Consider the following 25,695-nt stretch of genomic DNA (forward strand, 5'->3'; position numbering starts at 1 on the left):
TAATAGATCGCGGCCCAATTACCGCACTCACCTAGTATATACGTATATCGGATGCTACGAAGAAGATATTTGTAGCCCTTGAAAATGTTTACGGAAATAGAAACACGATGATACGTAAAATCCGGAGTAAATTCTCGAATAAATAAGCTAGTGAACTACAGAAAGATGGAATAATGGATTAACGAAATTTACGAATTTGCTCGTCAACGAAACGAGAACATAATTCGTTCGAAAAACCCTCGAATCGCTACAACAGAGTTCAAGATTCAACCTTATCGGCGACAGCTTGTCTCAGATGGCTTCCTACTTCCATATACGAAAACGTCATATCCGACGAGAAGGAGGGACGATTGGACAAGTTAACGAACTTTAACGGTCGCATTATGGCAATTTCTAGAGCAATGGCGTTGATAAGGAAGCGCGCGAGTTTATCTTTCAAGTGTCTCGTAAAACGACGCCAGCTTTGCGACCGAGAAGCATACAGAGGACGCACGATTCATCCGTTTCTCCGGCGTGCTGTAACTCGAATTGAGACGTCAACCGCTTGGTGTTCGTGAAATTTTCAGCAATGCTACGAAGCAACAAAAATATATTCGAAACCGCGAGTAGCTTCCGCTTTTAACGATATGGAAAACCGTTTAAAGGTGTTTAATCAGAGAATAATTTCTTTTCTCGCAGGTTTCCTTAAAACAGGTCCGAAAGGGAGCGCGCAAGGAAATTACGGATTGATGGATCTAGTGGCAGGCCTTCACTGGTTACACGAGAATCTCGGCGCTTTTGGCGGCGACCCCGATCGATTGACGCTCTTTGGCCACGGTACAGGAGCCGCGCTCGCCAACTTTTTAGCCGTCTCACCCATGGCAAGAGGTAACAGTATCCTTTGATTCGTAAATTCTCTAGGTATTATTTTAATAAAAACACCGCGTATCTTTAATTCGACTGTTCTCGACCGTGTTCGGATTTGTACGATCCGATCTTGCGTTTGCATTAACGGGGGAACGATACGATGTACGAGCGTGAAAGATTCGTATGAATTTTTAGCGAACCGAATGGATCGTTAACAACCGACGGAGAATTACATGCACACATGTGGCAAGAATGTCCGTTGTGCGTGTGTCGAGTGTTTGCGGGTACGCGATGACCGAGGCGCAAGGAATAAGAGCAAATACCAGACGGATGGGAGTCGATCGATAGAAAGAGCGTTAATATTCCTCTTTCGGTTGAAACATTTATTTACTACTTATTAATATTCACTACAGCCGATATTAATTTCTGGCTTGCTCCGTCTACTTACGTATATGTGTACAGAGTAAATTACCATCTATTCTATACGGATAGTACGGTACGTAGGAAGCGAGCATCGTTCCGAAATCAGATATCGCACTCGACGCAGCCATCGTTCGTTCCGCGGAAACCATTGCGACTCTGGTTCGCCGCCATTCACCTCGATTCCTCTATAGCGTACCGTTTGGTGTTTCGTCGCGCGCCGGTGAAGTCAGAGGTGTCAGGATACTCGCGCGGGAAGAGCATAGTCGAGGGGATATTCCTCGGGGACGACGACAACGGCGACGGTGACATGGCCGTGTTCGTTGTCGACGGCCACTAGAGACCTTAACAAGCTTCCTCGAGTGTAGACAGAGAATAAGGGTAACAGAGTCGCCAAGGGCGGTGGTGAACCTGGACGCGTTTCTAGATTGCACCTCCATTCCGCGCTAACGAACCTACCTCGCGTCCTCCTTTTAATGCCCTTCCGCCATACGTTTTACCGTCCCTCGGCTCCATCGGGGCTTCGCGGACTCGCCCCTAATACCCCGGCACGCGGCGCTCTTGGTCGAAACGACGACGAGTCGACTCAACGGCCGAACGATCGTGCGCACAACGTCGATTCCTTCGGATCGAAGAACTTTACTTTCTGAAATATACTCGTTATAAGAAACGACGAACAAAATACGTATAGTCGACAGATTTAGAAATATTATCCTTCTAAGATCCCTAAGAAACACTTTCTTCGAACACATCTCCTTTCTAAATCCTTATAAGCCTACTTTTATTAAATTATATTTATCTGCTAAACGATTCACGCTTGTGATTATCTGTATACGCGTTGACGCGTTAACGCACGCAAAACATTGATTTTACCGAAATCAAATTCTACAGTTAAGTATAATAGGAAATTTCTATTCGTAAGTAAATTCGTTACAACGCAAAGTTACGGATCAAACAAATTTCCATCTCTCTGTTTCTCGAGAAATCATCGTAGCGTCGTATTACGCAGTTTCACGTTTTTTATATCGCAGAGCTGGTCGAGAGAGTAGTTTTACTCGGCGGTTCTGCCTTGTCACCCTGGGCTATACAGCGTGATCCGTTAACGGCGAAACGTCACGTCGCCAATCAGACCGAATGCTCTGGTGACGTCGAGGCTGACGATATCGCACCGTGCCTTCGTTTGCGGAGTTTGGAAGAGCTTCTCGCCGTGCAGTGGGATACCCCGAGATTCACTTCCGGATTTGCTCCTTTCGTCGATGGGGCGGTCATGCCTCCGCCGATCAATCAGGTATCTCTACCAGACGTTCGTAAAACCTTTCCTTTATACGACTGCTACGTATCCTAACGAGTTTCGTTATTTCAAACTAAGCTCTCCGAGAAACCGCGTTACTTACGAAAGAACCTAATACGATATTTCTGATCTACCGATGATTCTTCGATACGATGTTCCTTCCTTCGTCCTTACTTATCCCGCGCTTATCCTTACTATGTTACGTTGTTCGGATAATCGATGTCCCGTATTATCGTTATCGCGGTACGCGATGTCGCGATAGTATCATCTCGAGTTTCTTTTATTCGTTTTCAGAACGTTTCAGCTCCGATCAAAATATTCGAATGCGTTCGAATACGTTCCTTAAACTTACAAATCCTTCCGATTCTTATTTTCAAATATTTGTCCACGCTCGAAGCATGCTCTTTGGAACGCTGGTCATCGGTCGAATAAAACTCGGTCACGTACAGATCGAAAGCCAAATTATCCAGAATCCTGTCTGAATGGAAACGAGGAATCCTCTTAACCTGGGCGTACCAACGATACGGGACAGACGCTCGACGATGAAAGCGCACGCTCGCAGTCGCGGCGTTAGACATTTTGGCCGCGGAAAATAGCGGACCAGGCGACGTGTAAGCGATGAGTTTGCTAATTGAACCGACAACCGACTGACAGATGTCGAGCGACGGAAGAACAGGGTATTAAGTTCTAACCTCGCGCCGCGCCCCTGCCGTTGATCGACCGCTTCCGTGTCGCTCGCTTCTTCTTTCCGTTTTCTTTATTACTTTCCTCTCTCTCTCTCCTCTTTTCTATATTTCCTTTCCTTTTCGAAAATCGATATAGAGTGTATCGCTAGGCAAGATTGCCCGTCGGCGAACTTTTAATTAAAAGCCATAAAGTATACGGTGTAACTGCAATTACACAGCGACTCCCGGCAATCGGAAGTCGACCCGAAAATCGATAGTTGCCCGCAACTTGCCTTTCGCGGGCGTCGACTTAATTGCACGGAGAGTTCGCCTCGAGATCGACTTATCGCCACACCACGGCTACGTTCAATATGGGTCTTTCTCCTGTTCCCGATGTCAAGAATTTCCAACCGACTGCCTCCTCCTCGGGACTGATGCCCCTGATACCTGGACCAGGCACCGAGTTTGCTAATTTCGGCGATCGAGATCTCCTGTTGGGATTGACGACCGAGGAAGCTTGGATAAACCTCACCGACGACGATCTACAGGTAAGTCGGAAGCGTAAGTGGGTCGATCGAACGCGTGTACGGCATTTACTTGTTCAACACGAACGAAGCCTCCGAGTCTGTTCGTTACAGCTTATTCGTTTTGACGAGCTCGGTCGGAAATCGTGGTCAATACGTCCTATCCCGAGATGTTTGAGGTTTCTTGAGCTGGGATTATGGTCATCCAATGCGATCGCAACGAAGAACTCGGATGGAAGTGTTTGAATAATTTTTTGGTGGAAATTGTCGACGATATCGTTCCGTGTTACGCGTAATTTCCAAGATCGATTCGCTTTAAACGATGTCGTTATTATTACCGTCCTCGTGTTTCGTCTTGCTGCACAAGTGAAAATGAAAATTGTATTTTAATAGAATTATCGTAATATCGCTCCGTACAGAAACTGCTCTTATAATCGCCTTTAGAAGATTTTTAAATGATCTTTCTAATTATCGACAAGTATCGCGTTTTCTATATGCATTCTGATAGAAAAATGACTATAATTTTGTTAAACTAGAACGATACCTTCTCGATATATCGTTCTACGTAATTCTCTTTTAATTTGCACGTCGAATTCGGTCAGGCTGTGGGATCTACGTTGAATTATTTTTAATCGCGATAACGGGTTTGACGAGACGCGAACGGGTTCGCGTGCAGCTGGCACGCACCGATAATTGGCACGAACTCGATAAATTACTAATTAGCGAACGCGTATTGTCGCAAAATGCGGCCACCGATTCGTGTCGAATATTATCGACAATCCGACGGTTACGGTCGATGGATAGTTCGCTAAAGCGTATTTCCGCGGCTCCTTCGCAATTTGATAACGATCGAACGTTTCACGGTGCCGTTTCGATCGTTCGTTTACGTGCAAAGTCTAGCACAGACTCTGTACCAATCGGAGCGTTTGTCATTTTAAAAATTCGCTTAATACGTATTTCTAATACCCCTTTTGTATGTACGCGCGTGTATATATATATGTATATATTGTACCGTGTCCCTCCCTTTTCGGCTGACTAATCTGATCATCACGAGGTTTGCTGCTAAGGCTCGCTGACGCCGCGGTAACAAAAGGCACGCCCCGAAACGCCAATTATTTCGAATTAGGTTTAGATCGATGCTTCTAGACTTTGGTTTTTCCCTCAGGGACAAGAGCCTCGTCTGTCAAATGACTGTACGTCGTGTCGAGTGACGTGCTCGCACCTCTCTCTCTTTCTCCTCCCCTCCCCCCTCCCAGACAAAAACATTTACACGCACGCACACGCACACAGAGGTATGTGTTCGCGCGTGGTTTTACATCGTTGTTACATTCAGTCAAGGCGTTTTCTGATTTTCTCGAAGCGTTTGGATCAAGCTTGATTAAAGTCGCCTAACAGCTATCGAAAGAACGATTAAGGACAGTCTGCGTAAAGATACTTTTCCAGAAAGGATTTGCAACTTGTAGGATAAATTTCGATAAAGCATTTTTCACGTACGAAAGCAGGAGTAAAGCGATGAGAAAGGCGCATACCTCGTCCATCTTCGGCCATATCGCGATAAACCTCGACTCCGAAAAAAACCAAGCATACGATAAAATTTTACGATCGGCCGATGCGAAAGTTTTACGAGTGTCCCTCGAAAAGAAAACTCTCCATCAACCATCCATCCGATATGATTGCAGAACGGTTTGAACGAGACCAGGAGGGATCGTATTTTGCGCACTTACGTGAGAAACACCTATCGTTACCACCTTCACGAGATCTACTCGACCCTCCGTAACGAGTACACGGACTGGGAGAGAGGCGAGCAGAGTCCGTTAGCGATCTGCGAGGGCCTTCTGTCCCTGCTCGGCGACGGTCAGGTCGCTGCTCCTCTCCTAAGGCTTGCATTGCTGCACTCGGCGTCCGGAGGACGTGGTTACTTTTTGCATTTTCAGCTCGGCGACCGACCAAGTCGGAGGGGCGAGGAGGTGCCCTATCTTTTGGGGATACCTCTCCTTCGCGGGGAGGTCGTGTCCGTTCAAGCCAACTACACTTTGGCCGATGAGAACCTGTCCAAACTGCTGGTCCATTACTTGGCCAACTTCGTAAGACGCGGGTGAGTCTTTCCGTCTTTGTTCCCTGTTTGTTCCCTGTTTGTCAAGTTGGTTCTCGGCTTTGCATTTTACTCGCACGGTCGTGCAGACGCGATTGTACTCTGCTGCCGGACACGGCAACTTCCAGTCGACACTCTGTTTCCTTTTGACGACTGGATTCGTCGGAAAGGTAGCTGATACTCGGTCGCTTTCGCCGTGATATCGAACGATCTGTTCGACGCTCGTTGACTTGGCTTCTACGTCAAGTACGTTTTTATATCTCTCGGTTAGATCCATATTTTTCGATATTCCATCGCGTATTTACGAAGAATTTAATCAAGACGCGATAATAGATTAAAAATTTGCTAATACAACGTTGAGAAATTGTTACTTCGACGTGCTTAATCGCGTGCCTTTCTACGAGATTAAAGTAAATATTTTAATTTTAAGAAATTATTTTTTAATTTTCGATCGCCACAGCACTCGAATAAAACGGCTGAGGTATTTAATTAACCAAATAAATTGAATTCTATGGCAAAAGATGATAGAAACTCCTTACAATTATTTCTACAAGCAAAACTAAAGGGAAACTTTCTGCTTGCAAACCTTTCGTTTTCACCCAAAAGAACGCTTTATTCCCACTTGTTGTAACTTTGAAAGAAATTAAAACCGTCTCGATATCGTAACGCTCATACACGATACTCCCATCGATGTCGCTGTCAAAATATCAACGTCCTAATTAACATGATCGCAACGGCTCCGATCGCGAGACTTTAATCAACACGTTCGGGACAACTTTTCAAATTACCAACACGCTTAGTTTTCCGATCGCTTCGAGCTGAAACGATCGAAACCGACGGACGAGAGTCGATCGTTCTTCTTAATTTCGGCGATTTAAAGCGGAGGAAGTTGAGCGAAGTCGTCGGGACGACGGTACGCGTTCGTGAAAACGGCGCCGACGACGACTATGGGGAACCGAGGCAGGACCGCCAGGAATTCTGATAACGGAGCAAATGGCAACGTAGTCAGCTGCAAGTTCTAAACTTACAATTACGATGACGCGAGGCTAGTTTCTTGTTACTTGCTGCCGCGTTTCCTGAACCGAATACAATTAGCTAAAGTTACGCGTTCCTCGAGTTAGAGTTGGACTAATAATATAATCATTGGATTAGAGCGCGTTCTGTAATTCGATATCGATATGACATGTGCCTGACTCTCTAACCAGACGGTATAGGATAATTACGTTACGTTAAGATAATATCAGATAATTTCTCGCGAAGATTTGTTTCGAGCAGTAGAAAAATCTATTTTACTTGAAAATTGACGAGAGAAAAAATAGAAACGCAGGCAACTTTGATTTTACGGATTCTTTTTAACTTTAAACGACAAACGTATTTTCAACGATTTAACGATTTCATGTATTTTTTTCCAAATAAAATTTATATCTAAGGAAAAGATGTGCATATAACGTTTAAGATTAAGTAACGTTTGAAAGAAACTCGAGAAAATCTGTTTAGATCTATCGTTGAACGCGCAAAGAGTATAACACGAAAATCAAACGAGCAAAAAAAAAAAAAAAAAAAGAAAAAATTGGCCAACAGCTTCGATGATATAGAAATCTACGCTCTCCTATGCTTAAAAAAGCATCATTATCGTTTTAGTATTTCCGTAATTAAAAAAAATTTGTACGATTCGATTCAACGATTCTGCACCACGCACGCATCTCTTCGAATTTCGTCTCGCTGGTTTTCTTCTCTCTTTCCTCTGTTTTTCTTTTTTCTTCTTTTTTTTTTTTTCTTTCGTTCTTTGCTTGGACATATAATAGCACGCAGATCCGAAGGAAAAAAGAAACGTCGATGTGTTTGCTAAATCGCAGGAATCTGTAATCGCTTTTATCTGTGTTAAATGTGCTGTGTAAGAAGAACGAACGTACCCCATAGTCCCCGGATTTTGAATAGTAGCGAGATAGCCGTTCCTCGAACCGATCACGGTTCAGAGCACGATCTGTACCTATAGCAGAGACCGTTTGATCGAGACGCGTGTGTTGGCGCACGCGTGATGTTTCAGGGACCCGAACGGCGTCAGCCCGTTGACATCGGGATCCGACGGGCTTCCGACCAGCCCGCCGTTCTGGGATTCGTACGATTCGATAAATCAGCTGTACCTAGAGGCCGGTCGTAGCACGGAAATGCGGTCGCATTACAGGGGCCACAAGATGTCTCTTTGGTTGAATCTGTTGCCGCAACTACATCGACCCGGATACGAAATCAGCATGCGTCACCATCATCTGGTCGACAGCCCTAGCCTGTACGAAGGTGCGGTGCGCCAGCAGACCGAAGCGCTACCGTTGCCAGCGCCTCCGCTCCCGGTACCGTCACCCACCGAGCCATCCTCGATCTCGAGCGCGATATCGACCACAGAGTGTACGCCGAACGCTACGGTCGCCACCACCGTGGCGACAACCTCGAAAACTTCGCAGCATCCGAACCTGGGCCCAGCGCCTAACAATCTTCTTAGAAAGCTGGCCTCCAGTCATTATCAAAGCTACACCACAGCCCTCACAGTCACCATAGCCGTTGGCATATTTCTCTTGCTACTGAACATTCTCATTTTCGCCGGCATCTACCATCAGAGGGACAGGAACGCTTCGAACGCGGCCGGAGGTTTATCTTCGGCCTTTGGAGATAAGAAGAAGGAGGAGCTATTGGAAGCAGGGTGTTCCGGTATCGAGGTGTCCTCGGGAAAGCAGAGGCTATCTTCCTTGAATCTGATGGACTCGCCGTCTTCGAGTCCGCCACCGCATAAAGCGAAACTGGCGCAGGAGTTGGAATTACAGTTGCAGGAGTTTCAATGTTCTCCGCCTCCAGGCGGAGGCAAGAGAGTGTTAGAACCACCGTTGTATAGTAGAAGTCCGTGCGTCCAGAGGACGCGCACTCCATCGCCTTGCGTAGACGCGACCACTGCCAGGATGGACGACGACGACGACGACGACGACGACGGTGACGACGACGGGGATAGCAGCAGCGACGATAACGACGACGACGAGAATCTTCCAGAACCTCCACCGCCTCCGAAAGCTCCAGCACCCAACGTCAGCCTGTCCTGTCCAGGAATCCTCAGGCAACCTGGTACACCCGGTAGCGCCAAGAAACGTGTTCAGATCCAAGAAATTTCCGTATGAGGAGAGTACCTTCTTGCAATCTCCTTTTGCCGAAAACTCGTTCACTGGCTCGTTCGTAGTAAACATGTCGAGCGATCCTAGATCGTCGCTACTGCTGGCGGTAGTCGACCAACAGCTTCCACCAAGAAGAAATTCAGCGTTTCGAGCGTTCCAAGCTAAAGTCCGTTGTTGCAACGCGCCATAACTTTCAAACGTTGCATATTCGACTCTGTCGAGAGTTTCCTCGCGCTTAAGAATTTGAGATTCTGCATAGGCCTACGGCGTTCGAGAGACATCGTGCGTGTATGAAGGAAACACAGTTGCAAGAGAATTGGCAGTTTCAAGCGCGTGGTTTCGAAAGAGAGATGTCAGCGTTTACGGTTTTACGTCGCGCTCGAGGGAATATTCGTAGCCGAAGATCGATGCCAGTTTAGCATCTATCCTCGAAGAATCGATAAACGGATTAACGAAGACGCATAAGACAGCAAATAAAAGCACAAATCGATGGCCTTAAAAGAATTCGATACTCGAAGAGATATAATAGACGCGCCGGGAAGCAACGTCAAAGTCGAATCAGGCAACCCACGTTCCTACGAGATTCGACGTAGATATTTTCCAGTATTTCTTACAACACGATGAAAAGCGGAGAAAAGGAAGAAGCAACGGAACGGACAAGTGATACTAACGGATAGAAACAACAACGGAGGAAAACGCAGCGTCTCTCAATTTTTGGCAACGATTTTATTGGTTGTTGATCGCGTGAATATATTTCGTACGTTCAAATTTATCATAGATCCATCGAATTTAAATTTAAACGGTTCTCGGTTTGCTCGTCCGAGTTTCTTCGAGCATGAACGATATCGAGCGATATCGAGAAGAAGAAAACAGAAGGAAAGAAGACGCAGGAATTTTTTTTTAAAGATCTCGCGCAAAAAGCATCGACTCTTTGTCTTCCTCCTTCGAGAGCTATACGAGGTGGACGGCGAAGAATCAGAGAGAAGTCGGATAGAAAGAAACGAGGAACGAGGGATGGATATCGACAGAGTCGGCGTCGAGCAGAAGTTTAACCGTCGGCGAGAGTCGTCGCGACGCTCGACACTGTGAAACGAGGGGATTGATATAATCTCAGGAACCCAAAAGACAAGGCGCGCGCCGAGGAAGCCCAGTAGGATACCTCGGGCTTCCTTCATCCGGATTTGTCGGAGCACTAAGTGGAATTATTCGAGGAATTGGAAGGTCTGACCTCGGCTTTCCGGATCTCGTTTTCTTTTTCGGTCGAGAGCAGGAAGTCGTACGGGAGGAAATGGACCTGATCAAGCGAAACTCTGCAGGTTCGCCACGAAAGGAGCCTGCCAGCTAATGAATTGATGAATCTGAAGTTCTCGTCAGTGTAATCGCGAGTGTTCTTAGTTACATACGTGAAAAAGGGAAGAGAGAAAAGGAGAGAGATAGACAGATAGATAGATAGATAGATAGATAGATAGATAGATAGATAGATAGAGCGAGTGAGAGAGAGAGAGAGAGAGAGAGAGAGAGAGAGTGTGAGAGAGAGAGAGCGAGAGAGTGAGAGACAAGAGCAAAAATCGTAGTGCGAGCGTCAGAGTGACAGAGGATGAGAATGGAATGAATAACCAGTTGGTGAAGTAGAAAATATAAATTGTATATTATATTCGATGCCAGGGAATATGATTGGAACGTTGAAAGGAAAAGGTGGATCCATCCTGATTGTACTTTTTCGTTTCTCCTTGGAGCGTACCGACAGGGAAGGTTCCTGTCGAATTTGGGATTGCTTGGATGAAACTTTGCTTTCTGCCTCGTTCCATATTTACTTTCTTATCTCCTAGTATGTATGTAAATGCGTTTCAAGTATATTCGTTTGTAACTTAATTTCGAACGTACGATCCAACTATGTATTCGATGTATTTTTCTTTATAAGAAAATTGCTGTTACAAAATAATTCCTACTACCTTCGAAGATACGCGAATAGTTCCCCCGTTTTCCGAAATCTAACTACCTATTTGATAAGGAAACGTATCTCGCGCCAAACCTTGCTGGTATTATCGAACGTTTAATTTATTATATATAAACGGTATGAATATTCTTCTCGAAATAAATTATATTGGTTGACGTCGATATAGACGCAAACCGTAAGGACTTTCATCGTCGATGAAGCTGCCGATCGGTAATTTTGAGAATGTCGCGTCCTCTTTCAAACGTGTACCGTTGATAAATGCTGGTGTTTACGAGCGACGTTCCTCGCTGTTCCCCATTCTCTCCGACAAATTAGCCTCGATTAAGTTTCGCCGAATAGTGGAACAAGATTAACCGTTTGTCAAGTTGATAACAAAAATGTTCAGCGCCTGATTTACGCGAAATCTATTTATTTTAAATTAAACGTTTCTCGTCAAAGTATTTACAGCATTCAAGAATTCTAACGATTGAGAGATTAAATGGTAACGAACGATATGGCATTTACCTCTTTGAGCGTAGAAATATGTAAGTTAAAATACCCGACGCGAAAGTTTCTATTCGATATCAAGTAGTAACAGACAACGATAGTCAGAGTCGAAAGTAGCGACACAACGAGACTTTAACATTACGAAAGGGATGAAATTCCGTATATCCTCGTGTCTTTCCTAGAATATCTACGTTTCCTAGAATATAATTACGTTTAACAAATTTCAATATCTTACATGTCACAAGCAAATTGTTTCGATTAAAGTTAAAGTTTATGATATTAACAAAATTTTCACATTAAATTAGACTTTGATCGTTTTCGTGAAACGAAATAGAAATATTCATTGGGCCGCTATTAAAACAGCCGAGGTTAGTTTTCCTTCCGTTACGATAAACAACTTTTGAATTATTTTCTTTCCTTCCTCGCGATTGTTTGAAAGTTATTCTTACTTTTTAAAGCATTCCCCGAAAAACGGAAAAGGAAAATTCAAATCAAAGACCGCCACGTTGTTGCTAAAATTTCTTCCTTTCCATCGTCGCTAAACTCGAACCACTAGCTCCTTTCTCTCGATTCGTCGTTCTATCGACGCACCTACCTCCGGCAAATTTTCCATTACACCTTTCTCCTAATATCCCTCTAAGAAAGAATTGTTCATTATCCGTTTTACTTTTGTTATTTTTTTATTTTTTATATCGGGGATAGAGGCAACTGCGATCGAGAAACGCGAAGCTAACGATCGATACCGGAGACAAGAGGCAGTCGGATCGCGATAACGAAGGAGAAACGAGTCGTTGCGAGCTTTCGTGCGAGTTTGGAACGTAACGAAAGAGCGAAAAAAGAAAAAAGAAACTGGAAGAAAAGGGAAAAAAGGAAACCGCGTGTGGGGCCAGCCGTAAGTAAAATCTAACCAACTACTAATTTAGTTTAGGCGAACAACGCCCGCCGCCGTGAAAAAATTCGTGTATCTTTACGCCCGGAAGAAATTGTCGATCACATCGGAACGACTTTTCGAGCCTCGACGTGGTTTGAATTTCGAACGAAAGAAACGAAGGGAGATTGCGAAAAAATTTTTGCGTGGCCGTGTGTATGCGTGTAAAATTGCGAGAAGCAGAAAAAAAGAGGTTGGAATGTCCTGTCGTTGAAAAACTTTCGTCGATGAATCAACGGATCCTCGATTTCGATCATTTGTTCGCGCGTTTCTTCTTCGACGATTCTTTCGAACGATGGCCGATGTTCGTTGAAACGTACCTCTGAATTTTCAGAAAGTTTCCAGAAAAGGAACCAGGATTCTCGATGAATTAACGCGCGAAACACCGATGTCTTCAGCGTCATTTACATACAGAATCGAAAGAAGACATACATGTACACTTACACGTACGCGAATGAAGTCACGTGCATACACAGGTACACGTACACGATTATCAATGTTTGGAATGTTGGGATTTGTTTAAATAAATACTTAAAGCATTTAAAACGTAAGCATCGTTGGTACTTTGACTAAAATTCTTGTTACGCGCGATCTTTCCCTGTTGTCTTCGTTTTACGAGTCACGTTACTCGTATTTTACTTGTATCGATTTATGTTTGTGTTTCGCATTACGATGATTTGACGTGTCACTGATACGAACAACAATTTTGTCCATTTTTTTTTTTTTTTTTTTTTATTAATTTTATCTTTTATTCATTTTATACGTTTCGGATTTAGTTTACGGATTTACATAATTTTACGTCGTTTCTGCGCCCTAATTGTAGACATTCGTAGATTGATCGAAACTCTTCCAAGTCAGCACGCGTGGCCACGTCGAATCGTTTGCTCCTGATCCGAATAGGTAAGTGCTAATCTCGTTTTATAATATCGTACACGATCACTGCGTTATTTTACGTGGAAATTAAGCATTTGCTTGCATCTCAAATATCCATGGAAACGTTAAGCAACGTTTCTTATAGACCTTGCAAATTTTGCTCGATAAATCGTTCGTTGACTTTGTCGAATAAGAATTTTAAAGCGATGCACTATGGAACACGAGTAAAAGTTTGAAGCTCTTATAATATAGGGAAAAACGCCTCGAAAGAGATCGTTGCCACTTACGAGTACATGTAACCACCGACAAGTTACTTCATCGAATAATTAGTTTTGTAAATAATAGAATCGTTCTTTCGTTACTTACGAAGAACATCTTCTTCCATCGCAATATCCAAGTTCCTTCCAATTTCCTTAAGATTCATTGGGGACGAGGAGTAGCGTTTCTCAGAAATTTTGAACGGAATATTTTTCTCATACGCAAACGCGTATGGTAGATACGCTATTAACAGTTTGGTGGGATCGAGCTAAAGATTTCTGTTTGCCATTACTTGGAAACTCCTCTCACTTGTCGCACCGTCACCGTTCATTTTCGACAAAGGCTTTGAGCTATGCGTTACGCTCTCGGCTACAAGTTCACGCGACAAACGTTGATTTCCTCTTAACATCGTAAAGCGTACTGCGATATTCGGAATACGAATTTAGTTCAATGACGTAAACCTCATAGAAAATTTGACAAAATGTACTTTACGTATCTCTAAACCGGTTTATTTCCATTTGCGAGAAAATCGAACCGTTTGTTTGAATTCCTCGATAAACCATCGTTACGTATCGGTAAGAAAAGCGTAACGAACCCTAGTTTGAAAACCATTTAGAATCTCCGTTCTTCATTTTTCTTGCGGCGAATTAGCTTACTCCGATCTCGACCTACGATTCAACGAACTACTTTCAACCTGAACGAACTGAATTCCACCTTAAAGAAAGAAAGAAAGAAATAGAGCAGGAAGGAAGGAAAGAAGGAAAGAAAGAAAGGAAAAAGACGAAACAACAGGCGGTAAAAATGAGAATAAACGGTAACTGCGAAAATAAATTCCAACAGTCCGACTGCTTACAGCTCAAACAAACTGCAAAAAAAAAAAAAAAAGAAAAAGAAAAGCAGCTCAGAGAAGAGATAACAAACGGAATCCAAGGAGGAGACAGGTCGAAAAACACCGTGCATCTCGCGTGAAAGGTGCGCGAAAGGAGAAGCGGCAGAGAGGACGGACGTCCTCTTTCTCCTACGCCTCGTTCTCGTCTTCGTTCTTCTCTCCCGAGGCGGTGCTCCGTTTCCTCGCGAAACGCCCGGGTTCGTTTCGATCACGGTACAAGCAGGCTGTTCCTCCTCGAGGATCCTCTCGCCACCGTCGGCGACGCCAGCTGCCGCGAAAACCACGGAGACACTCGATGTTTTAGGGTAATGGAAATTCCGGTCCCCTCGCGGCTCCTCGAGAACGAGCAATCTCGAGGATCGTTTCTGGCTCAGCTATATACCGCACACCTTCTTGGCCTGCCAAAGTGGCACGTGTGACGAACCCGCGTCTACGTGTGAGTTCGGTATCTGAAACTGTACGTGGCTACGTGCGCTTGTCTGCTGTATTTCTTCGTGTCCAAAATGTGCCTGAAACATCGAACTTTTCTAACTACGTACGTACACGCAGAACGAATAATCCTACAGAACGATGGAATTAATCGTATTCCAATGAACTTTCTATCATTGAAATTTCTATCATACGATTATTACGATTAAAAGAACGTACGGTATATCCGTAGTAAACACAGTAGTACAGCGACAAACGAATGAAAGAAGAGATTTTTAAAATATCAGGTATACAGGACGTTTCGTTTATTTTATATCGTCCACTTTAAGATGTACGAAGGAACAGTCCGATGACTCTTCGATGATAATGATAAAATAAATCTATCGCTGATCAAAGATGGATCTCAAACATGTAAACACGTACACTGAACTTGAAATGATTTTGAGTAGAAAATTCCTGATAATTTGTAGCGAAGTAAGGAATTGAACGTTTCGTTATGTTTGCTCGAAATTTCTATTATTTTACGCGAGATGATAAAGTATTTACAACTCCGATCGTAAATATCAAGATGACCGCTAGTCCTGTATAGAACGTGCCGATGTTCAACCACTGATCCAGATCGTTAACGAGACGGTTAAAAGAACGCGTTAAGATTTTATATCGATACAAGACAAATGGAAAATTTGCGAATACGGAAATGGAACGGACTTGTTAGAATATGGTATAAGCTAATGACAAGCGGTGAACATTTCAAGACTACGAAGATCGTAATTGCGCGTCGATTCTTTCCATCCCAAATGCTTCTCGTGACAGTGGGCCGACTCGTGGTCGCTCGAAAGTAAATTAAGTAAATTAGGTAACAGTGAAAAAACATTATCGCGGATATTATCGCGCTAGGTGTCTTGTGCATCGTGTGTTTACGTTCCTGCCTTACTTTATCTCGCAAAGTATTTTATTTACAGAGAATAGACAAATATAGTTCTGTTTTTAAAAAGGACAGAGGACTCTGCAAATTCATCGCACGTTCGGAACAAGAAGCAAAGATCGTGCCTCGAAATATTCGACCGACCGAAGCATGGCGCCATTAGTTGAAAAGGAACAACCGCGGTTACCGCTCGTAGCCACCATCGTTCGGTTCTCGTTCGTCCCTTTCCGCCGCTTTTCCTTCGGCACGGCGCACATCCTCTCGTCCTCCCGACGACGACCGCGACGTCGATGAGGCTCGTATCGACGTCTCGTGGTCTTCCTTGCGGAGGGTGGCCGAAGCTCGAGCTTTAATGGGGTGCTTGCCGCCTCTTGAGGGCCGAGCCAACGAGATCTGCCGCGGGCTGAAGTATAATTAGTCATGCCATACAGTCGGTGGCATAGACCGAGTGTACGGACCGATATATACCGGCCATGTTACGGCTATAACGCCGCTATGGTTCGAAAGCAAATGCGCGTCGCCGCGTGCGCGCCAACAACCTCTCTAACGAAAGGATTTCACGTTCCAAGTTCTAGTTCAAAAGTTGGTAAATTTTAAAAATCGCGATATAAACGGAAATTTTACTACGAGAAAAATTTCGAAACGCGGATAACGTTCGAGTTAGTTTTCGATGAAAGCAGCTTGCTACCGCCCGGTCGTTAAAAGCGGCGAGCACTCTCTTGAGTCCTCTGAATGGTCGGTAGCAGTTTGGCGAATCGGATTACCCATATTGCCGCATCCTCGGATTCATCAGCGAGCCGATAATCCAGGATCCTGTAGAGTTTCGAGACGCACAGCGAATCCACGTCCCATTTACTCTCAGGTCGTGATCGAGAATAGCACCACCTGCTTATTCGCGCTTATGATTTATTCGCGATGATTTAAGTCGTCCGGCGCCATTACCCTATAAATATAATATAATACTCGGCTCTATTTGCTTGGCGACTCGCAGCTTCCGCGATGCGTCCAAGTTTTCCATCTGTTGAACCAACTTTCAAACACGATCCACGTTTCTATGTTGATCGCGTTCTCGATAGCTCAGTGCGTCGCAAACGCCGTGTCGTCACTTTCAAAGTGTCGTCCTCGAGAATCGTCCGAACTTTCGTATCGTACGTAGCTTTCGCGAATCGCGTAGAAACGCCACAAGTTCCAGCGATCGAACGAAAAGAATCTTCTCAGCGTACAGAGACCGCCTACGTCTCTCGGCATTCGGGCAGAATCGTAGAATTCCTCGTTAGTCGATCGATAGTTCGCCATCGGGGCTCCGCTTCTCATCAACGCGAACAAGTTACCCAATGTTAATTCGCCAGGTAATAAAGTGTAGCGTCGAAATACACGCGCGCACAACAAACAGTTTTTGTTGAATCGCGAATACGTAAATCGATACGAAGAAGGAAGAAAGAAAGTTATTCGGCATCTCGTAATTCGGTATTGCGTTCACTTTCCATCAGTTTCGGAGGATGCAGTTGGCTAATGATTCTTATTAATACAAAGGTCTCGCGATAAATACCGTGGACGGAACAACGGCGTAATTGTATTTCAGGTATCCGGAAATCGCGTAACTTTATTGCAACAGCTACGAACGCGTTGCCGCCGAGCAACCGTACTATAAACCGTACTTGACTATTCGCCGTTTTCTCCTATCAAACTTGTCTTACTTACCACGATGGTCTGTCCCTTGCCGAGTCGTGGAGCTAATTGAATCGAGCTACCAGCGATCTTAAACAGCTATGGATGCACGATGAAAGGCGGTGCGAATCGAAGAACGCGCGCTCCTTCTCGCGAACGTTCATCGTCGAATCGAATACGATACGAACGTCTTGCCAAGTTTTAAAATAACAGACACGCTGCAACATTTAAACTCCCTTTTATCCGTCTTTAGAATCGTTACATTGGAATCATCCGACTTCTTCTCTATTCGCTCGTTGCGTCGTATCGTCTGGATAGAGGGACGCTTTCATTTTTGAGCTTTCGGTTCGATTGATTTCGTGAGATGCGCTTCGACGAAGAACAAAGTACAGCGTTCAAGCTTTACCAGAAGACCGAGCGATGACCTCGTTTGTACTAATTGATCGCTGACGTACAGTAGCGTTGCGAGATAAACGACGAATAAACGGATCGTATGTCGACTGTAAAGCGCTATCGATCAGGGACGCCTTCTTCCATTATCGACGTACGAGTAATTATGATTATCGGTGAAAAGGTGGCACCAGACAGCCTGAAATATCGTATCAGGATAAATATCGCTAAGCACCGAGTATTGGAAATTTTTGACGATATTTAGTCAGATTCGTATTGTAAATTTTAAAATATCAACTTTTTAAGCATGGAAAAATGCTCGATTCTACGTACGCGCATCTCTCGAACCGCTAGTTAAATTTTTTATTTAAAATAGATAGAAAGGATTTGGAAGGCAGCGTTGAAACAGAGAAAGAAAAAAAAAAAGAAAGAAAAAAGATAGCACGGAGGAGAGCTTTCCGACGAAAGTACAATACATAGTATTTGGCTGGCACACGACACGAGCTAAGGCTTAAAGCATTTGACGGTCGTTTACGAGCAACATACTGGGCGTGCAGCGATAACACCTCCGTTATGGATATCACTCCGTTTTATGATCGTACGAAAGACATTTTTGAAATAAAATCCTGACGCTCTTTACCGTCGTTAAAGAGTACATTGTGATTCCTATACTTGCTCGCTTCGTTCCACGGTTCTTTGAAACTGTAATTTCGTTTATACCGTAATAAATAGAACGATCGCCCGGTATTACGAATAAAAGTCACGGCCAAATCTTCCGACGTTTTATACTATATTTACGAATTATTACAAAATTCTATATCTTTATCTCGTTCATTTTCATAAGTATAGCAGCTTGACAGATAAATTTCTTAAGAAAAGCAAGTTACTCTGCGACCGAATTGATATTAAATAACGTACGATTGGAAAGATTTGATTTTATGCCAAGAAGCAAACAAAAGAACTTGGCGTTGCACTTTCTCAAGACTTCGCTCTTGAGAAAATCGACATTCAAAAGTTATCGTTTCAATATTAATTCTGCGTTAAATGTCGACTTTAACAAGTAGCAATTAAGGTGGTTAGTTAGATGCGTACATATACTCGTATCGAATGATTTTCAGAGATAAATGTCGATGAGTTTGGTTGCTTAAAGTTTGAAAGGTTGAGCAAATGTTTTCTCGAAGGTAATGTTCTCTCCTGCTTTATGAAGTGCACAGAGAAAGAGAGAGAGAGAGAGAGAGAGAGAGAGAGAGAGAGAGAGCCAAGGGGCTGTAACACTGGGCTAAGACCGTAAACTCTGTTTACGATGATGTAAAAAAACGCTTTTGACGCGAGCTTCTTATACCTCGCGAGCTGGATGTAGTATAATATGGAGCTTAGGTCGTAAGTTCGTTTTACTTAGGATTTCAAAGGAATTGGTGTCTGACTTTTCGAAACGAAAATCCTACACGTTTCAAAGAAGTTGGCAAGTTAAATCGATTTTTAACAGACTTACGCGCAATTTGTAAGATAAAGAAATAACCATCGACGAAATAAGACAACGTTAAACAATTCGAAAGGATCGTATATTAAAGTAAGTATGAAATTATTGAATATAGGGGCTGAAATCCAAGTGAAATTTCTCATAAAAACAATTTAGAAAAGATTCTCTGTAGGATGTTTGCGATTTGTTTATTGTTTTGTAGTAATTCGTATTACGGTTTAAATTTATAGCGCTTCGAATAATCGGAAAGCATCGTTGCCACCTTCTCCATTCCGTGGCCTTCCTTTCGATACTTTATATTTTTTTTTAGAGACGTTGTCTCTATTCTTTGGCAGTGCTCGCCCGATCGCTTGCGCATCCTCTAAAACTCTAAACAGTCGCGTCATCGATACCTCGTATCCGGCTATCGACGCTCATAAATTACGCCAAGGTTAAATAGTCGTCGATTAATATCGTCAATAAAATGCGTTACATATTAATTACATATTAGCGTCATATTAGTGTTTATCGATGACGATAGCGTGCAGATTTTAGACGCTATCTGATACCAAAGAGAACTGTACCGATACAAAGGAGTTTATTAATTATGTGACACCGATAACGATAACGCTACATACATTTATCCGATATCGAGTAATATTTTCGATTCACGCAGATCTCGTTCCTTGCTACCATTTATCGGTCCATGAAAAAAGATACGAACTATTTTCAAATGAAATCTCGTTTGGAACGTTCGATTAGTCGTTCGATCCAATGTTTCTCACGCATCTATATACATAGTATGCGACAACGAAATATTCTTAAAAAGCGTGTTGAAATTACTAGCGATAACTGGATCGCTGTAAAAGTGAAATATCGCGAGTGGATTCCACGAATTTAAGGAAAATCTGCTTTCGATATTTTTCACGCGCGATATCCTTGAAACCAAATCATAAAAAACCACGCTAAAGTTTCAAACGATATTTTGCATTTTTTACGTGCCAAATAAAGTTTCATTTAGCATGATTTCCGTTTTAGCCGTTTTCCTCGACGATTGTAATATTTCCGAAATAAATCATCTTTCTTTTCACGGTACCATTGTGCAGACAGCCGTAGCAATCTCACGAATGAATTCCGCGTGCAGCAGGTAATTAGATAATCGCAAAGTGGCAGTGGCGAACGCGAAGGAGGCTCATTGCCGGTGCTTGGGCGATTCTATAAAAGCCAAGAGTATAAACCACGCCCGTCGTTACAGCTAACAAAGTGGATTAACGCGGCCGGTGGCGCTCTCGGCGCTCTATCCACCCTGTTCCATCCCCTACGTTCTGCCGAATAAACGAACAAACTTGCCAAGGAAATTGTTTTCAATTCTGCGTCGCTGCGTTTTGCCGCGACTAATTCTAAGTTAATAAAACTCCGGCAGAATTAGCGTGTGTTTTTCAACAAGGTGTATCGGAGAAACGATTCTTCGATCGAACGATACCCGAGTTGATTTTATTGATTTTTCCCTTCGTTTCGACGATGCAAATAGACTCGTTTCGTATTTCTTATAACGTATATAATTTTCATAATCCGATCACAAGTGAATATATTAAGACGCCTTTCAGACGAAATTAAGATTTTCAAGCAGGATGTTTCGAAGAGGAAATAATACGGGGGGATAATAATAATAAGTCACACGCACGCATTCTCGTAATCTCCTGTTCATAAAGAGCTTATCGAGATCTATGCGACCTATCGAAAAACCGTCTTAGATAATTGATAAATCGATATGGCCTGATCAGAAGGCAATGAGACCATTATTCAGAGTTAACATTCTAATGCAACGTACCAGGAACAGCATAAACGTAAAATAATAAAAACGTCGATTATACTTAATAGTAATTGGAAAGCAATGAAACCCGCCGTTGATGGAATTAGTCACTCGCGTTGTACGAGAGGTTTTTCCGTCGATAACGAGTAAAACGGCCGATGGGAAAGGAAATTAAAGAGAAAAGAAGAGAGAGAGAGAGAGAGAGAGAGAGAGAGAGAGAGAAGACAGTGGGGAAAAAGCGATCGTCGAGTGAAATAACAGAAGCTTGGCGGATTTATATCGCGCAAAACTGAAAATTCTCTTTCGGTTACGTTCTTTCACGGCCCGCCGAACTGGACTCGACGAGGGCCATTTAAATCGTTCAACGAACATCGATTCCATCCGATCCACGGACGCGCGCCTACATACGCAGGCAAATGAGCGATTACTGGGGATATATCAGGTGGAACGCGTGTCCCCGGAATGGAACGTTTCATTCGTCAAACGGGGACAATATTGTTCCGAATCCCAATGACTCGGACGCTCCCCTTTTTTCTCTCAGCTCCTCCGCTTCGAACAATGGAATCTGAAATACGACCGACGGGAAACTCTGTTGGCCTTGTCCCTTCTGTCGCCGTTATTCTTCGAAAACGTCGATAAAGTGGTCGGTAGTGGTTACTAGCTGATATTTCAACATTGCACTGTTTCACTTAATTAATAGCGAATATAAGGTGAACGTACCGGTAACGTTTCAAATCTTTTTTTAGATAATTTAAGTAAAAATTGGAACTTGAGAAAGATATATTCTATAATGTTAACATTTATTGGTTACGATCTTTTTCAAGTGAAAATTAGAATGCAACCGAGCACGTTTAATATCTTTTTTTCGATATCGTACTGGCAGAATATCTTTCATTACACTTTTATTTTTCAGTCTTCTTTCACGGACACTCTATATATCTGTAAAGGAAAGAAAACTGATCGTTCGGTAGTTACACTTCGCAGAACAAATTTTACACACACGATTATATCAAACTTTATACGCTTCTTTCTATCTTCTTATCTTTTTATTATATGCTTCTATTTCCTTGGTTTATCGTTACATGACACGAGAAAACCAGCATTCACATCGAACTCTCTTCTTTCAGATTCCTTTTTTAAAGTTCGCACGTTTAGAAAAAAAAAGTCTTATTAAAGAGAATAAAGTAGGCACTATCGAGGGTTTAGGCATTACGGAATACCGTTAAACCAAAAAACGTGGTCCATTGAATTTGACTTACAATAGAATCTGCCAAACCTTTATTTTAATATTCGATAAAAACGTAGACAAAGCGAGCTTTCGGATTAATGCAGCTCTTGCATACACGTATTTTCAATAATTGAAAAATCCCGTTGGCTTTTCCCCTTTACGCTATTTTTAGAGATTTCGTTTAAATATCAATGCCTGTAATTCGAACAATGTATGTCTGTTGATACGATTTGATTAAAACGATCAACATGTACTCTCCTATATCGGTTTATCTCTTCCGAATCGTAGAAAAAATATTTTTTAGTTCGATTTAGAAGCTTGTAAAACTTCGAGGATTTTGGTGTCCGACGAAGATAAAGGTAGAACTGTAAGTAAAATGGACTCGCTACGTTTAGAAAATAAATTTTGTTCTCGAAGCAACTTTTAACGAATATACGTCCAGATAGGTCTCCTCGGAATTTTTCTCACTGACCTAATTGTAAGAAAGGAGGAACAAAACAAATGGGACACGGCCGAGTAAAAGAAAAATAGAAAACGTATCCAGTTTGAAGAAACAACAAAAGTATACGTATTATAAAAGTGTCACAACTCGAAGTAATTCAATTGGAACAGCGTTAGCGAGTGTGTCAGAGAAACATCGAAATCGCCAATGATGGATTTGAACAACTAAAAACGATCGTTGTTTCCTAGAGCTTATTCTTGTTGTCGACATCGCGCGTTTAGTAATTAATTTCTTTAAGCTTCCAAATAGTTGCTCCTTTTTGCCTGAAAAACTTATTCCACTTGAGCGACTGTTACACGCGTATGATGTATATTATCGGTCGTATCATCGGTCGAACGGAAAGGAGTTTCATACTATTCCATCGTTACTTTACTACTACTTCTCTTTTAATCGTTCGTGTATTCTACTCCTTCACCGATCTCTCTCTTTGTTCGACTCGATCGTAATTCGTTGATCGAGAGAAATATCTAATCTTATCGTTGGACGAGACTTTATTCTTCTCAGAGAACTCCCTCCCTACAAGATGCTACGTGCTAGAAGATAGTTCTTACAATCGATTTTGGTTTACCACGAAATTCACGATTCATCGGTGTCGATAAAACTCCCGACAACTTATCTATTCTACGTGAAATCGCCAAACTCTATCCCTCTCGATTTCCTCTTTCTTCTTTCCTTTTCTTTTCACTGTCCTTTCATCGAACCTTGGCAAAGCTGTATTTTATTCGCTTATTTAATGGCTGATAATATAATAATACGTAGCCGATAAATGATACAGCGTATATCTGTAAGGTGTTAAAGACTTTTAAACAAAATATACGTACTATTACGCAATAAGGTGATTAACGGAATTCTCGAATTATTTTAATCAGCAAATATCACGAGAACGTTACCCGTGTCTTTTTTACGCTTTTCACCTTATCTCACTTTACCGAAATTGTTCAAACATCGAAGATCAATAAAGACAAAAAATATTCAGTCAAAAAAGTAGCGTGATAATATACGTAAATTTAATTAGCCTCTTCCTTTTAACAAGGAAATTGTCATTTTCATACCCCCTCCTTTTCTACGTTCCATTCCTTTCTCGGAATCGTTCTCTTTTCAACGACCGTATATATCGGAATTGAGTGTCCTGGCGAACTAACGGCACCAGAAATCAAGCGAATCGAGGCTAGCGGTGGAATTTCGCGAGCATTGCCGCGAATTTTATTGACCCCGGCGCAACGGTTAACAGTGGCGGTGGCATGGTGGCGCGATTTCCGGAAATTCGCTTAGCGCGACCCGCATCTTCGGCGTTCCTGCACCTGTTGAATCGGAACATCGATCGAGCGTCCTTACGAGCGGATGAATGCCACAGCCAAGAAGGGAGGGGTCGCTCGTTTCTTCGACTCGAGGCCACCGAATACAGCGATAAATTCGATGGAATACGAACTTCTCGACAGTTTTATCTGCTTCTTTGGGAGTTGCTCCGCGACAGTGGAGTTAACGGTAAGACGATAGGAACTGCGCTATCTCGCGTTTGTTGGAACGATTTAGACAGCTAATTCGTAAGAGTGGCTAATCTGGCGGCCGCTTCGACGATCGATATCTCCCGTCGATGGAAAGCAGAATCTAATGTTTTTAAAAAGTGCTTTAGCGATTTTGTGTTTCAATGGAAAGAACACGGTTGTACGCTCGAAAGGCGGTGATTTCTATATTATTATATAAGTTTGTTCGACAAGAAAATTCTACGATTATATCAAATACCGACATTAAATCCGTCGTTTTCACATACGTTTGGCTTTTTATCGCTCTAACGCGAACGATCTATGCACCGCGCTACGACGGTTAAAATAATTTCTATTCTTTTCGATTGGTCTGTCTCGATACGAATTTCCTGAGGTGTCTCGTATGCGTTGCTTTCCTCGTTCCTTATTCTTACATTCGACGGCTCCCGTATTCGCAACGGAACGATCGTTGATAAATATCTTAAATCGACGCGTATGTTAAAAATGGAAATTACCGGATGAAACGGAGAAAGGGAATTAAGTAAGAACGTGAATAATTTCATTGTAATTCGCCGACAATTCTGACAGTTGAATGCGATTTTAGATAAAAAAACGATAGAAAATTCCATTGCAATTACACTTTATTATTACAGGATTATCCAATATCCAGTTATTAAGAAGAAAGAAAAAAAAAAAAAAAAAGAAAGCGTGGCTTCGGGAGCGCGCGCATTATCTGGCGAAAACTCGAGGCTCGTTCATCGTATAAGTCAGGTATAGATTAATAATAGATTAATAACAGATTATAGAGCACAGCGATCGTTTTCTCCTTCTTCCGACGTCAAATTTAAAGCGCTTCGACGACTTCGATCAAGCCGCTCTGTGTTCTCACCTAATTATGCTTCTAGCATCAGCTCATAGATAGCGCGCGACATGATATATTATTTTAGTTTGTAGTAGTAAGCGTGCATACGCGTCACTCTCAATGCCTCGCGAGTGCGTGTTCCGAGTTAAGCGGATAACCCTGTACACACGATGACTATTTCATAATCAGAAATTCGTAAAGATAGAATCGGACATGCGAAACGGTATTATCGTAATTCAACATGTATGTTCGTATTAGGAACGCGGTTCTCTCGCGAAGACTGTATTTTTAAAAGTCACTTATGTTTAAGAAAGACACGAAAAACGGTTAAGTGGAATTTTAGATCGGAAGCGAACGATTTGGCCGTAGCTACCGTTTGTTTCGCGTCCGATAGTCGTTAACGCGTAGAAATATTTCATTAGACATGGGAATCGATAGACGCGATGGCTCAGAACTTTACATAGTGTGAAAACAACGTTAGTGTAAATCGAGCCAGTATGACGGACGCATTCCGTCATTCTCTGCTTTGAAAGCCGGTTTTTCCGATTCGT

At 42.8% G+C, this 25,695-nt stretch overlaps 1 protein-coding gene across 1 annotated transcript in view; it reads left to right on the top strand.

Moving 5' to 3' along the window:
- The window catches only part of LOC139988172 (neuroligin-1), a 50,499-nt gene extending 37,584 nt beyond the window's left edge, over positions 1-12,915 (top strand). Inside the window, exons 4-8 of the mRNA XM_072005275.1 lie at positions 679-867; positions 2,298-2,554; positions 3,624-3,770; positions 5,426-5,841; positions 7,886-12,915. Coding sequence (XP_071861376.1) covers positions 679-867; positions 2,298-2,554; positions 3,624-3,770; positions 5,426-5,841; positions 7,886-8,999 — 2,123 coding nt within the window. The 3' untranslated portion in view covers positions 9,000-12,915. The remainder of the gene's footprint in view (positions 1-678; positions 868-2,297; positions 2,555-3,623; positions 3,771-5,425; positions 5,842-7,885) is intronic.
- Positions 12,916-25,695: the final 12,780 nt, after the last annotated feature.

Source organism: Bombus fervidus, chromosome 6 (assembly GCF_041682495.2).
Source record: "Bombus fervidus isolate BK054 chromosome 6, iyBomFerv1, whole genome shotgun sequence".
NCBI classification, from domain to species: Eukaryota; Metazoa; Arthropoda; class Insecta; order Hymenoptera; family Apidae; genus Bombus; species Bombus fervidus.